The 13,297-nt window shown below is 46.0% G+C and overlaps 1 protein-coding gene across 5 annotated transcripts in view; it reads left to right on the forward strand.

Moving 5' to 3' along the window:
• The window catches only part of cops4 (COP9 constitutive photomorphogenic homolog subunit 4 (Arabidopsis)), a 103,095-nt gene that overhangs the window by 29,458 nt on the left and 60,340 nt on the right, over nt 1–13,297 (forward strand). For all 5 annotated transcript variants that reach the window (XR_011353847.1, XM_069925466.1, XM_069925467.1 and 2 more), the window contains exon 2: nt 8,226–8,305. Coding sequence is in view for 4 of the 5 variants with exons in the window: in XM_069925466.1 (XP_069781567.1) it covers nt 8,226–8,305 (80 nt within the window). In the remaining variant the exon portion in view is untranslated. The remainder of the gene's footprint in view (nt 1–8,225; nt 8,306–13,297) is intronic.

A 13,297-nucleotide genomic window follows, 5' to 3' on the forward strand; every position in this document is an offset into this window, starting at 1 on the left:
ACTCGTATGGAGCCGACCTCCCACTCGTATGGAGCCGACCTCCCACTCGTATGGAGCCGACCTCCCACTCGTATGGAGCCGACCTCCCACTCGTATGGAGCCGACCTCCCACTCGTATGGAGCCGACCTCCCACTCGTATGGAGCCGACCTCCCACTCGTATGGAGCCGACCTCCCACTCGTATGGAGCCGACCTCCCACTCGTATGGAGCCGACCTCCCACTCGTATGGAGCCGACCTCCCACTCGTATGGAGCCGACCTCCCACTCGTATGGAGCCGACCTCCCACTCGTATGGAGCCGACCTCCCACTCGTATGGAGCCGACCTCCCACTCGTATGGAGCCGACCTCCCACTCGTATGGAGCCGACCTCCCACTCGTATGGAGCCGACCTCCCACTCGTATGGAGCCGACCTCCCACTCGTATGGAGCCGACCTCCCACTCGTATGGAGCCGACCTCCCACTCGTATGGAGCCGACCTCCCACTCGTATGGAGCCGACCTCCCACTCGTATGGAGCCGACCTCCCACTCGTATGGAGCCGACCTCCCACTCGTATGGAGCCGACCTCCCACTCGTATGGAGCCGACCTCCCACTCGTATGGAGCCGACCTCCCACTCGTATGGAGCCGACCTCCCACTCGTATGGAGCCGACCTCCCACTCGTATGGAGCCGACCTCCCACTCGTATGGAGCCGACCTCCCACTCGTATGGAGCCGACCTCCCACTCGTATGGAGCCGACCTCCCACTCGTATGGAGCCGACCTCCCACTCGTATGGAGCCGACCTCCCACTCGTATGGAGCCGACCTCCCACTCGTATGGAGCCGACCTCCCACTCGTATGGAGCCGACCTCCCACTCGTATGGAGCCGACCTCCCACTCGTATGGAGCCGACCTCCCACTCGTATGGAGCCGACCTCCCACTCGTATGGAGCCGACCTCCCACTCGTATGGAGCCGACCTCCCACTCGTATGGAGCCGACCTCCCACTCGTATGGAGCCGACCTCCCACTCGTATGGAGCCGACCTCCCACTCGTATGGAGCCGACCTCCCACTCGTATGGAGCCGACCTCCCACTCGTATGGAGCCGACCTCCCACTCGTATGGAGCCGACCTCCCACTCGTATGGAGCCGACCTCCCACTCGTATGGAGCCGACCTCCCACTCGTATGGAGCCGACCTCCCACTCGTATGGAGCCTTGTTAAAGGTCTTACTAAAGTCCATATAAACAACATCCACAGCCTTTCCCTCATCAACCTTCTTGGTAACTCTCTCAAAAAACTCTAGAAGATGTGTTAAACATAACCTACTACGCATAAGTCCATGCTGACTGTCCTTAATCAGCTGATGACAGTCCAAATATCTATATATCCTATCTCTCAGAAATCTTTCAAATAATTTACATACTACTGACATTAGGCTCACTGGCCTATAATTACCTGGTTTACTTTAGGAGCCCTTCTTAAAATGTGGGATAACCCAAACTACTCTCCAATCCTCTGGCACTTCCCCTGTGACTAAGGACATTTTGAATATATCCACCATGGGCCCTGCAATTTCAGCACTTGTCTTCATCAAGGTGCAGGGAAATATATCTGGTCCAGGGGATTTGTGTACCTTTATTCATTTCAAGGCAGCTAGCACCTCCTTCTACTTAAACTCCATATGTTCCATTACACTTCTGTTTGTTTCTCCTCATCCTTATTCACTATGCCAGTTACCTGCGTAAATACCGATGCAAAAAAAAAAAAAAAAAATTGTTCAAGATCTCCCCCATTTCGTGAGGCCTCACACATAGTTGACCACTCTGATTTTCTAGAGGTCCAATTCTGTCCCTTACTATCCTTTTACTTTTAATATACTTGTAGAAACTCTTTGAATTTTCAGTCATATTATCTGGCGAAGCACCTTCCTAATTTCCTTAAGCATTCTCTTACATTTTCTATACTCTGCAAGTAGCTTATTTGCTCTTTGTGCCTGTACCAAATATATAGTCCCCTCCTTTTCTTAACCAGCTCTCTAATATCCCTGAAAAACCAAAGTTCCCTATGTCTGTTAACTTTGCCCTTATTTCCTGAAGTTCCTTATGTCTGTTAACTTTGCCCTTATTTCCTGTTAGAAGCATGCTATCTTTGCAGTCTCAAAATTTTGTTCTTCCAATTCACCACATCATCATCTAGTTCATTTGTTCTTGAAGGCCTTCCACTTTCTAGTTGCATCCTTGCCAGAAAATAACTTATTCTAATTGACTCTTCTGAGATCCTTCCTCATTTCCTCAAAATTGGCCTTTCTCCAATTCAGCACCTCAACTCGAGGACCAGACCTATCCTTCAACATAATTAACTTGAAACTAATGATATGGTCACTGGACCCAAAATCCTCATATTTCTGCCACCTGACATGTCTGGTTCCTTAAATGAAGATTAACTGTTGCATCTTCCCTTGTTGGCACCTCTACATATTGATGTAGAAAGGTTTCCTGTACACATTTGACAAACTTCAATGCATCCAGTCCTTTTACCGTGTGAGAGTCCAAGTCTTTGTGTGGAAAGTTAAAATATCTTACTATCACAATTTAAAACCAGTTGGGAGCAAATTAAAGGAGTAATTTGTCCCATTTAATACAACCATATTTTCATGGATTTATTTTTGCATACTTCCAATATGGTATGCATTCTGTGGCTTAATTATAATGAAATGAATGCAACAGAGGCTCACAAATTGAATTAAAAATATTTATCCTTTGAATTTAGTAACCAAAAACCTTTGTAAATGGATCAGAAGTGAAAACTTTAGACCACAACTGAATGAGGACCCCAAAACCCAGCAGCAACAGAAATTCATGAAGACAAATGGTTACGTAAACAAAAGTTGCTTTTAATGATCTTTAAACACGAAAGCAAGATCAAACTCTTATTACTATTAATTTACTTAACCTAACTTAACCCCCTTCTAATTCTAAGTGCATATGTATTTAATGTGTGTGCAAGTTTAGAAAAGTTCTTTAATTCACAGTCCAATCTCACTTCTCATTCCTCCAAGTTCACTGGTTGCAGGCAATTCTTGTACTGTGCACAGAATTTAAAATTTATGAAGTTCACCAGGCTTTGGTGCTTGAAAGGTGAATGGTTACTGCTCAGGAAGGTTCTTGTCGGTTTTCAGAGATATTTGTTGCTCATGGGACACCCACAAATGATTCCTTTTAGATCCGCCAGTTCAGTGTCTTTCCGAAGAAACTTGCCCCATCAGGGTATTCCAGATGATTACCTCTTTCTTTTAGGTGACCACAGAGTTCCTTTTTTTCCCCCCCCCTTATTTCAAGTGAAACATTATGCAGCCAGTCCTATCCTCTTGTATGGACCACAAGGGCTTTGACCAGGCTGAACTAAGCACTCACAACCCATCTTCAAAATGGGGTTTTTCCACAAGCTTGTCATGTTCCAGTCCCAGCTGTTGCTGCTGAACTGTAGCGTGTTCTTTCTCTCTCTCTCTCTCTCTCTCTCTCTCTCTCTCTCTCTCTCTCTCTCTCTCTCTCTCTGTTTGACTCCCTCTGCTTGCAAAACCACATGACTCTCTTAGAACAGCCAACTGCACTTAGACTGTGGCTCCGAACCTATGAGTTCTTCCAAAACAGCAATCCATTTGTGAAGTCTTCAAAGTTTTTGCAAAGGCACTCAAAGCTGGGCCTGTCTGGCTTGAGCAGAGCTCAGAGCTTTTTAAATGAGATCTGTTTTGAAGTGTATGTATATGACCTACACTTTAAAAAAAAAACCTGCCACAATTTATCTCCTTTAAAACATATACAATATCTACTATAGAATGAACTTGGACTTCACTTATTTGTATAAAATATGTGAATTAAGATGGTTAGATTTGGGTTCATCTTGGGTCTATAGGTAATCTGAAATCCCCTGTAAATAAGACAGGGGATACAGCTGAATCAGGTTATTTTCTATGATATTGGCTTGTCACTAGTTAAATTTTGACGATAGTACTTATTTTAGTAAGATTTTTGAAATGTACTTAAATCTTATTTTTTTTTGAATTTTTTTTTTCAAAATCTTTATAATAAAATCTTCAATAACACCATGTATTAAACTTAGAAACAACAAAAAACAAAAATCCCTTCCCTACCTCCATCTATACATGCAGATCCACACACTGTCAGAGCTTGCATATCTATTAAATATATAGAATAGAGTTGGGGAAGCCACTTTTGGGTATGTATAATATCAACATTTATATTCTTTCTGTTACTGTATTTGGGCCCCAATGTATTCCAGGAATGGCTGCCAAATCTTTACAGAAGTGTCATACTTATTCTTTAAATTATATGATTTTTTTTCCTTGGTTTTCCAGCTGTTCACTTCCACAGTCCATTATGCTAGAAGTGGAGGGGAGTTAGACTTTCAAGTGATCGCAATAGATTTTTTGCTACTGCTCGTGCTATTATTTTCAAATGAGATTTGATATTTAGTCAATTTGTTGCTTATTTCAATAAAATTGCCTTGGGTACAGGTCCAGGTCGCCCACAAAGGGCACTTCTGTTATCCTAGTTAATGTTCCTGCGATATCTTGCCAAAATGGCCTCATCTTTATGCACAACCATGTAGCATGTAGACAAGTTCCTATTTCAGTCCTCCATCTGAAACATATCTCTGATGTTTCTGCTTTTGATCTATGTAACATCTGTGGGGTAGGATGTAATTGGTGAAGAAAATTGTACTGAACCAGTCCATATCTTGCATTTATAATTGATGTCATGTTGTCTGTACACCAATCTGACCAGCTTCTTTCTGAGATTACTACACCCAGGTCTGACTCCTATTTTTCCCTTGACCTCTGTAAACCTGGTTTTGCAATTTCACTTTGGAGAGCATAATATATTTTTTATAAATTTGCATATATTCCCCATCCAGACCATTTGTTCCATTTCACTAATTTCAGGTAGGGTCAACGTTGATCCCCATCTTTCTCTTAGGAATAATCTTAGCTGGAGAAAACAATAGAAGGTCCCATTGACCAAACTGTATTTATGTTTTAGTTGTGCAAAGACTGTAAAAGTCTTTAATATTATCTTATTCCTTTATCGTACCACAAATTCAATATCTTATTGTCTATGTTCATAGGCAAGAACACATTTCTACACAATGGAGCTTTTATTGATATTCCTCCTTTTTTCCCTATACATTCATTAATTTCCTGCCATGTTCTGATCATGTGTATTAGTATGGAATTACTGTCTTTTTTAGTGATTTAACACTCCATTTATCGATTAAAATCCTTTGCTTCCCCCTCCCCCATTGAAGAGAATCCCATTTGAATCTAAGAGTGGGGGGCTGTCTTCCACAAAGAAGGCTGTGAGAAATGTAGCCTGTGCCGTTGGGAAGTATTTTTTAAAAATCCAGAAGTTTAAATTCTCCCAGCCTATAATCCCATGTCAGTTTTTCCAGTGTGATTCTTGGTACCTTGTTGTTCCATAGGAGCTGTTTAATCTGATTACCTAAAAATTTCTTTAAATTATTAAATAATGGAATAGGCAGCGATTGGAAAAAGATATTGTAGTCTTGGCATTACTTTCATTTTGACACAATTAAGCCTTCCCACTAAAGTAATTGGTAAATCTCTCCATTTCTACAGGTCTTTTTTTATTTTCCCCAAAAGAGGAACATAATTTATGCAATTCTTAGATATTTTATTCCATCTGTTTTCCATTTAAATTTACTTCCCCTTTGATACCTTCTGCTTTCTAAATATGTCAATGGCATTCTCGCATTTGTCCATATTTATTTTATAGCCAGATACTCTTCCATATTTTTCTAATGTTCCTTGTAATTTTTCCAAAGATTTAACTGGGTCTGATGGGAACAATAGCACCTATTCGGAAAATAAACTCATTTTGTATTCTTCTTGTCCAACTTTGAACTCCTTTATATTTGGATCCTCTCTTAGCTCTGCGAGAGGTTCGATCGGTAGTATAAAAAGCGCTGGGGACAGGGGGCATCCCTGTCTACTCAATCTACTCCAGAGATTATAATTTTAGCTTGTGGTTTATGATATTTTTTATATAGTTTATTTAAATGTTCTGCCTATGCCAGTGTTTTAAATAGAAAGGACTATTCCAAACGGTCGAATGCTTTTTCCACGTCCGGGGAGACTGTAATACTTGGATTGGGGGCTCTGTGCTTCTACTGCTTGGTCCAGAGCATCCATTAATAGGGGCATTAGTAATTCTTTGAATTGTTTGTAAAACTCGGGAGGGAATCCATCCTCCCCCGGTGATTCATTAGCCTGCAGGGTACTCAGGGCTCTTTCAATTTCTTATCTTGTAAAAGGGTGTATGGTTATATCTTTTCTCTTCTGGTTTTGGAAGTTCATCATTCAACAGAAATTCTTCCATTTCATTCTCATCTCTTAGTACTTCTGATTTGTATAATTTCAAGTAATATTGTCTGAAGATACTAATTTCCTTTTGTTTATATGTTAGAGTATCTGTCTCTGTTTTTATAGTGTTTATTATTCTTGATGATTCGGAGCCGAACAGGAGTGTAGGTATGACAACGGCTCTGTATATGCTAATCTTTGTGAGGTTTTTCAGTTGGTTGTTTTTTCAGACTCTTTTGTGTAGTCTTCCAAAGGCGCTATTTACCTTGGCGAGTCTGTTGTCTATCTCGTTGTCGATCCTTGCATCCGATGAAATGGTGCAGCCGAGATAGGTAAACTGTTTGACCGTTTTGAGTTTTGTGTGCCCGATGGAGATGTGGGGGGGCTGGCTGATGGAGGACCTCAGTTTTCTTCAAGCTGACTTCCAGGCCAAACATTTTGGCAGTTTCCGCAAAACAGGACGTCAAGCGCTGAAGAGCTGGCTCTGAATGGGCAACTAAAGCGGCATCGTAACCAACTGAAAAACCTCACAAAGATTAGCGTATACAGAGCCATTGTCATACCCACACTCCTGTTCGGCTCCGAATCATGGGTCCTCACCTACGGCTCTTAGAACGCTTCCATCAGCGTTGTCTCCGCTCCATCCTCAACATTCATCGGAGCGACTTCATCCCTAACGTCGAAGTACTCGAGATGGCAGAGGCCGACAGCATCGAATCCACGCTGCTGAAGATCCAACTGCGCTGGGTAGGTCACGTCTCCAGAATGGAGGACCATGGCCTTCCCAAGATCGTGGTATATGGCGAGCTCTCCACTGGCCACCGTGACAGAGGTGCACCAAAGAAGAGGTACAAGGACTGCCTAAAGAAATCTCTTGGTGCCTGCCACATTGACCACCGCCAGTGGGCTGATATCGCCTCAAACCGTGCATCTTGGCGCCTCACAGTTCGGCGGGCAGCAACCTCCTTTGAAGAAGACCGCAGAGCCCACCTCACTGACAAAAGACAAAGGAGGAAAAACCCAACACCCAACCCCAACCAACCAATTTTCCCTTGCAACTGCTGCAACCGTGTCTGCTTGTCATAGTTGACAACGCATTGGACTTGTCAGCCACAAACGAGCCTGCAGCTGACGTGGACATTAACCCTCCATAAATCTTCGTCCACGAAGCCAAGCCAAAGAGAGAAGAAGAGAAGAGATTATTCTTGATGACTCCTCTGTTTTAACATGCCAAGATAAGTCTTTGTGCCCGTTCGGCAAACATAATATTTTTGTTTAATTTTTAATATAGCTTTTTCTGTTCTATATATTTGCAATGTATTGTATCTTAGCTTTTTATTCTCCATTAGTCTATATTCTTCTTGTGGTCCTGTTCTTTGATTTTTTTTTTCTAATTCTGTAATAGCTTTCTCCAAACTGTTTACTTCTGCCATATATTCTCTCAAGGTTTTTGGTATAGGATATAAATTGTCCCTTTATGTGTGTTTGGAGCATGTCTCATATCAAAAAGCTATTATTAGTAGATGGCTGATTTGTTTTGCAAAATATTTTTATCTGTCTCTTAAACTCGCAGAAGTCTTTTTGAGTAACATGGCATTAAGACGTCATCTGTATACATTTTCTTGCTTTTCCATTATTGCAATAGTTAATGTTAGTGGTGAGTGGTCTAATTTTTAAAGAAAAGTCTTGCAAGGTATTCTGCTTTTATCACTCAGAATTTTAGCTGGGCAGACATTAAAAATAAATCACTCCTTGTATATGAATCAAATATACCTAAATCCTAAAGTACAATTTATGTTTTAAGATTAGAACCCTAAACCTGTCATGCCCTTTATAGGTACCGCCAGATCCTGGAAAAAGCTTTGCAGCTCACAGGAGCCGAACAGCTGGAGGCTTTGAAAGCCTTTGTTGAGGCTAGTGAGTATTGTTCATGATATTAATTGTGTGCTAAATCCAGAAAATTTTGTCCTTTGTGTGGTGCTGTTTTTCTGTACTCTTATTGAAAATAATTCTCCATTGCCTTCCCAGTTTGAGGAGCATTTTTCCACTTCCTTAACCCTCATGGTGGCTCAAGATAGCTTTACACTATTCAAAATATTCTCTCTCTTCAAGCCAATATTTATTTTATCTTCCCCTCCATTTTCACAACTCTTTTGTTCTTCTTGGCTATTTCCTCTTAATATTTCTCATTGCATCCTATATTGTTTCATGTGATTAACAAGGACAGAAATATTCCATTTATTCATCCAAATTATTGATATGCTATGAATAACTGATGCTTACACACTTTTCCTTGTGATATCCAACTATTATCGCATGCTATCGCAAAGAAGATCTCTTTATTCTTTTCCCTCTGTCAACTAATTTTAATGCCAGTATACTGTGCCCAATCCTGTTTTAATTTTGCACACTAACTTCTTATGTGGGATTTTATCTAAGGGCTTCTGAAAAATCCAAATGCACCACATCTTTTGGTTCTTCCTCATTCTACCTGTCATATATACGCGTGTGTGTGGAAGTCCAATGTGTTTTTCAAATACAATTAATCTTGCATAAGTCTATGATTTGTATTTTTTTAGTCCCCTGGTTTAATGTGCTTTATGAAAAATTATTATATTTTCCCTGTTGTAGTTTCCTGTTTGCTAACTTTTTTAATTAATAATTTTACTTTTGCTACTTGCTAACCTGTTGGAAAATATCAAGGCCAGAGTCATGAAGAGGTTTCCATGGAAACTGGCTCTGTAGACCATGAAATGTGCTCATTCTCTCTCTCTCTCACCATTCAACATCCTGCATATTCTATCCTTTAGTTGTAATTTATAATGGTCAATGAGTCTACCAACCTGTAACCATTGGGAATATGGGAAGAAACCAAAGCACCCAAACAAGGCCAAAGGGAGAGTGTGCAAGCTCCACACACAGATAACTGTTCCAGACTTGTTTGATGGTTATGAATCCGCCACTGGAGTTTCTAATATTTGGAACAATAGAAGGGATTTGGACTAACATGTTTAATAAAATGGGTGAAGGGCTTGACAGTCTACTGAAGTGTTATGTTGGCATTAGATTTTGCAAGCCTGTATGGGGTAAGTTAATTTGAATTTTGTTTGTGTGTATATAGTTTTTCAATAAAATTACATTTATGATGAAAGGTTAGACAGCTACAGAAAAATCAAAGAAATGGAAAAGTTGTAAGTGAAAATGCTATAAATAATGCACTCGTGGTTAAAATGCCTAGTGACTAATTTGGTGAATTATGACAATCTCACAGCATTAAATTATTGAAACAAAAAACACGTGATGTAAATTTGATGGGGAAAACACAATAAAGAATAAGCAGGTCATACTGCAGAAATGTGCAATTTTTCTACTTCAAGTCCACGACAGTACATTATATCAGCCCTGCAACAAAATTTCTCATTAAATTACAGTGCAACTCCAATTATCTGAAATGGTCGGGACAGGGCCCATTTTGGATAATTTGTTTTTGTGGAGAACTGGTCATGTCTCAACAGCAAATCATTTGTAACAGTGTTTATACAACAACAAACAACAAGGTAAGGCTTTTTAAGCATTAAAATAAAGTTTAATTCTCACCAAAAAAAATTGCTGGCCACCGCCTATCACCGACACATCCCCATCGAGGCTCCACTCCTGCCTGGGAGCCCGAGATCCACTACTGCTGCTGCCAGGAGTCCGATGTCCCCAGTCAGTTTGGCACCGAAAAAATTTTGGATAACTGAGGAATTTGGAGAAGTTGATTTTGGATAATCGGAGTTGTACTGTAGTTCTAGTTATGATAGGAAGAATTGTATCCCATTGTATGTTGCAAATCTACAATTGTAGATAATATTGAGAAGAATTGTTGAAACCTCCATGATCACAAGTCTGGAAAGTTAATTTATTTATAGATAAATGTAATTTTGGTCCTACATTCTTTAAGTGGGCAGGAGCAAGGGGGAGACGGCGGCCCCAGTCCGGGCACAGGGAGAGCAGCAGCGGCCCCGGCCCCGGTCCGGGCGAAGGGTAGACGGCGGCGGCCCCGATCCGGGCAGGAGCAAGGGGGAGACGGCGGCCCCAGTCCGGGCACAGGGAGAGCAGCAGCGGCCCCGGCCCCGGTCCGGGCGAAGGGTAGACGGCGGCGGCCCCGATACGGGCAGGAGCAAGGGGGAGACGGCGGCCCCGGCCTCGGTCGAGTGAGGCAGGCGGAGGCCCCGGTCCGGACAGGGAGTGGGAGGCGGCGGCCCCAGTCCAGGCACAGGGAGAGCAGCAGCGGCCCCGGCCCCGGTCCGGGCGAAGGGTAGACGGCGGCGGCCCCGATACGGGCAGGAGCAAGGGGGAGACGGCGGCCCCAGTCCGGGCACAGGGAGAGCAGCAGCGGCCCCGGCCCCGGTCCGGGCGAAGGGTAGACGGCGGCGGCCCCGATACGGGCAGGAGCAAGGGGGGGACGGCGGCCCCGGCCTCGGTCGAGTGAGGCAGGCGGAGGCCCCGGTCCGGGCAGGGAGTGGGAGGCGGTGGCCCCAGTCCAGGCACAGGGTGAACTGCGGCGGCCTCGGCCCCGGTCCGGGCAGTATGGACCGACCTAGGAGGGGAGGCAGGCCCCTCCAGCCCGGGTAAGAAACCTGCATAGGAGAAGGCCACTCCGATATAAAACCTACGACCCAAGGACCTCGCTGCCACGTCCCAGCTTGCTTGGCCACGGCACACGAACCATGGGTGTAAAGGGTGGGGCCAGTACTGCGCGCACTGCACTCCACCTAAAAGCTCCTTTACGCAGGCCCGAGGACAGGTCCACGTCCTCCCCCTCCACGTCCTCCCCCTCCACGTCCTCCCCCTCCACGTCCTCCCCCTCCACGTCCTCCCCCTCCACGTCCTCCCCCTCCACGTCCTCCCCCTCCACGTCCTCCCCCTCCACGTCCTCCCCCTCCACGTCCTCCCCCTCCACGTCCTCCCCCTCCACGTCCTCCCCCTCCACGTCCTCCCCCTCCACGTCCTCCCCCTCCACGTCCTCCCCCTCCACGTCCTCCCCCTCCACGTCCTCCCCCTCCACGTCCTCCCCCTCCACGTCCTCCCCCTCCACGTCCTCCCCCTCCACGTCCTCCCCCTCCACGTCCTCCCCCTCCACGTCCTCCCCCTCCACGTCCTCCCCCTCCACGTCCTCCCCCTCCACGTCCTCCCCCTCCACGTCCTCCCCCTCCACGTCCTCCCCCTCCACGTCCTCCCCCTCCACGTCCTCCCCCTCCACGTCCTCCCCCTCCACGTCCTCCCCCTCCACGTCCTCCCCCTCCACGTCCTCCCCCTCCACGTCCTCCCCCTCCACGTCCTCCCCCTCCACGTCCTCCCCCTCCACGTCCTCCCCCTCCACGTCCTCCCCCTCCACGTCCTCCCCCTCCACGTCCTCCCCCTCCACGTCCTCCCCCTCCACGTCCTCCCCCTCAAAAGATGCTCACAAACTCAAGCTAGCATGCTGGAACATCAGAACCATGCTAGACAAGACTGACAGCCACCGACCTGAACGTCGGTCTGCCCTCATTGCACATGAACTCCTCAGACTTGACATCGACATAGCCGCTCTCAGTGAAGTCCGCCTGGCAGATGTAGGCAGCCTCCAAGAACGCGGCGCGGGCTACACACTCTACTGGTCTGGCAAGCCTTCGGATGAACGACGCCTATCTGGTGTAGGCTTCATGGTCAAGAGCTTCATTGCCTCCAAACTCGAAAACCTTCCGACAGGCCTCTCGGACCGAATCATGTCCATGCGACTCCCACTTCAAAACAAGCGTCACATCACCCTCATCAGTGTCTATGCTCCAACCCTCCAGGCGGAACCAGCAGAAAAGAACAAGTTCTACACCGACCTGCGCAACCTCATCCAACGTACCCCTACAGCCGACAAGGTTGTCATCCTGGGCGACTTCAACGCTCGTGTCGGCAAAGACTCAGAAACCTGGCCAGGAATCCTGGGCAAGCATGGCGTCGGCAAGTGCAACGACAATGGGCGCCTCCTGTTGGAGCTCTGCGCAGAACAGCGGCTTGTCATTACAAACACCCTTTTTCAGCAGAGGGACAGCCTTAAGACCACCTGGATGCATCCCCGATCCAAACACTGGCACCTCCTGGACTACATCCTGGTGCGAGAAAGTGACAAACAAGATGTGCTCCACACCAGGGTCATGCCTAGCGCAGAATGCCACACTGACCGGCTGGTTCGCTGCAAGCTCAACCTTCACTTCAAGCCAAAGCCCAGGAACAATAAAGCCCCCAGAAAGAGGTTCAATGTTGGAAAACTGCAGTCAGACGAAGCGAGAGGAAACTTCCAGGCAAACCTCAAAGCAAAGCTCGACGTTGCAACCCGCCTCACGGACCCGTCCCCTGAAACCCTCTGGGATCAGTTGAAGGCTACCATACTGCAATCCACTGAAGAGGTACTGGGCTTCTCCTCCAGGAAAAACAAGGACTGGTTTGACGAAAACAGCCAGGAAATCCAGGAGCTGCTGGCAAAGAAGCGAGCTGCCCACCAGGCTCACCTTACAAAGCCGTCCTGTCCAGAGAAGAAACAAGCCTTCCGTCGCGCATGCAGCCATCTTCAGCGCAAACTCCGGGAGATCCAAAATGAGTGGTGGACTAGCCTCGCCAAACGAACACAGCTCAGCGCGGACATTGGCGACTTCAGGGGTTTCTACGAGGCTCTAAAGGCTGTGTACGGCCCCTCACCCCAAGTCCAAAGCCCGCTGCGCAGCTCAGACGGCAAAGTCCTCCTCAGCGACAAGATCTCCATCCTCAACCGATGGTCAGAACACTTCCAATCTCTTTTCAGTACCAACCGCTCAGTCCAAGATTCCGCCCTGCTCCAGCTCCCTCAACAGCCCCTAAGGCTAGAGCTGGATGAGGTTCCCACCCTGGATGAGA

Source organism: Narcine bancroftii, chromosome 3 (genome assembly GCF_036971445.1).
Source record: "Narcine bancroftii isolate sNarBan1 chromosome 3, sNarBan1.hap1, whole genome shotgun sequence".
Taxonomy (NCBI): domain Eukaryota; kingdom Metazoa; phylum Chordata; class Chondrichthyes; order Torpediniformes; family Narcinidae; genus Narcine; species Narcine bancroftii.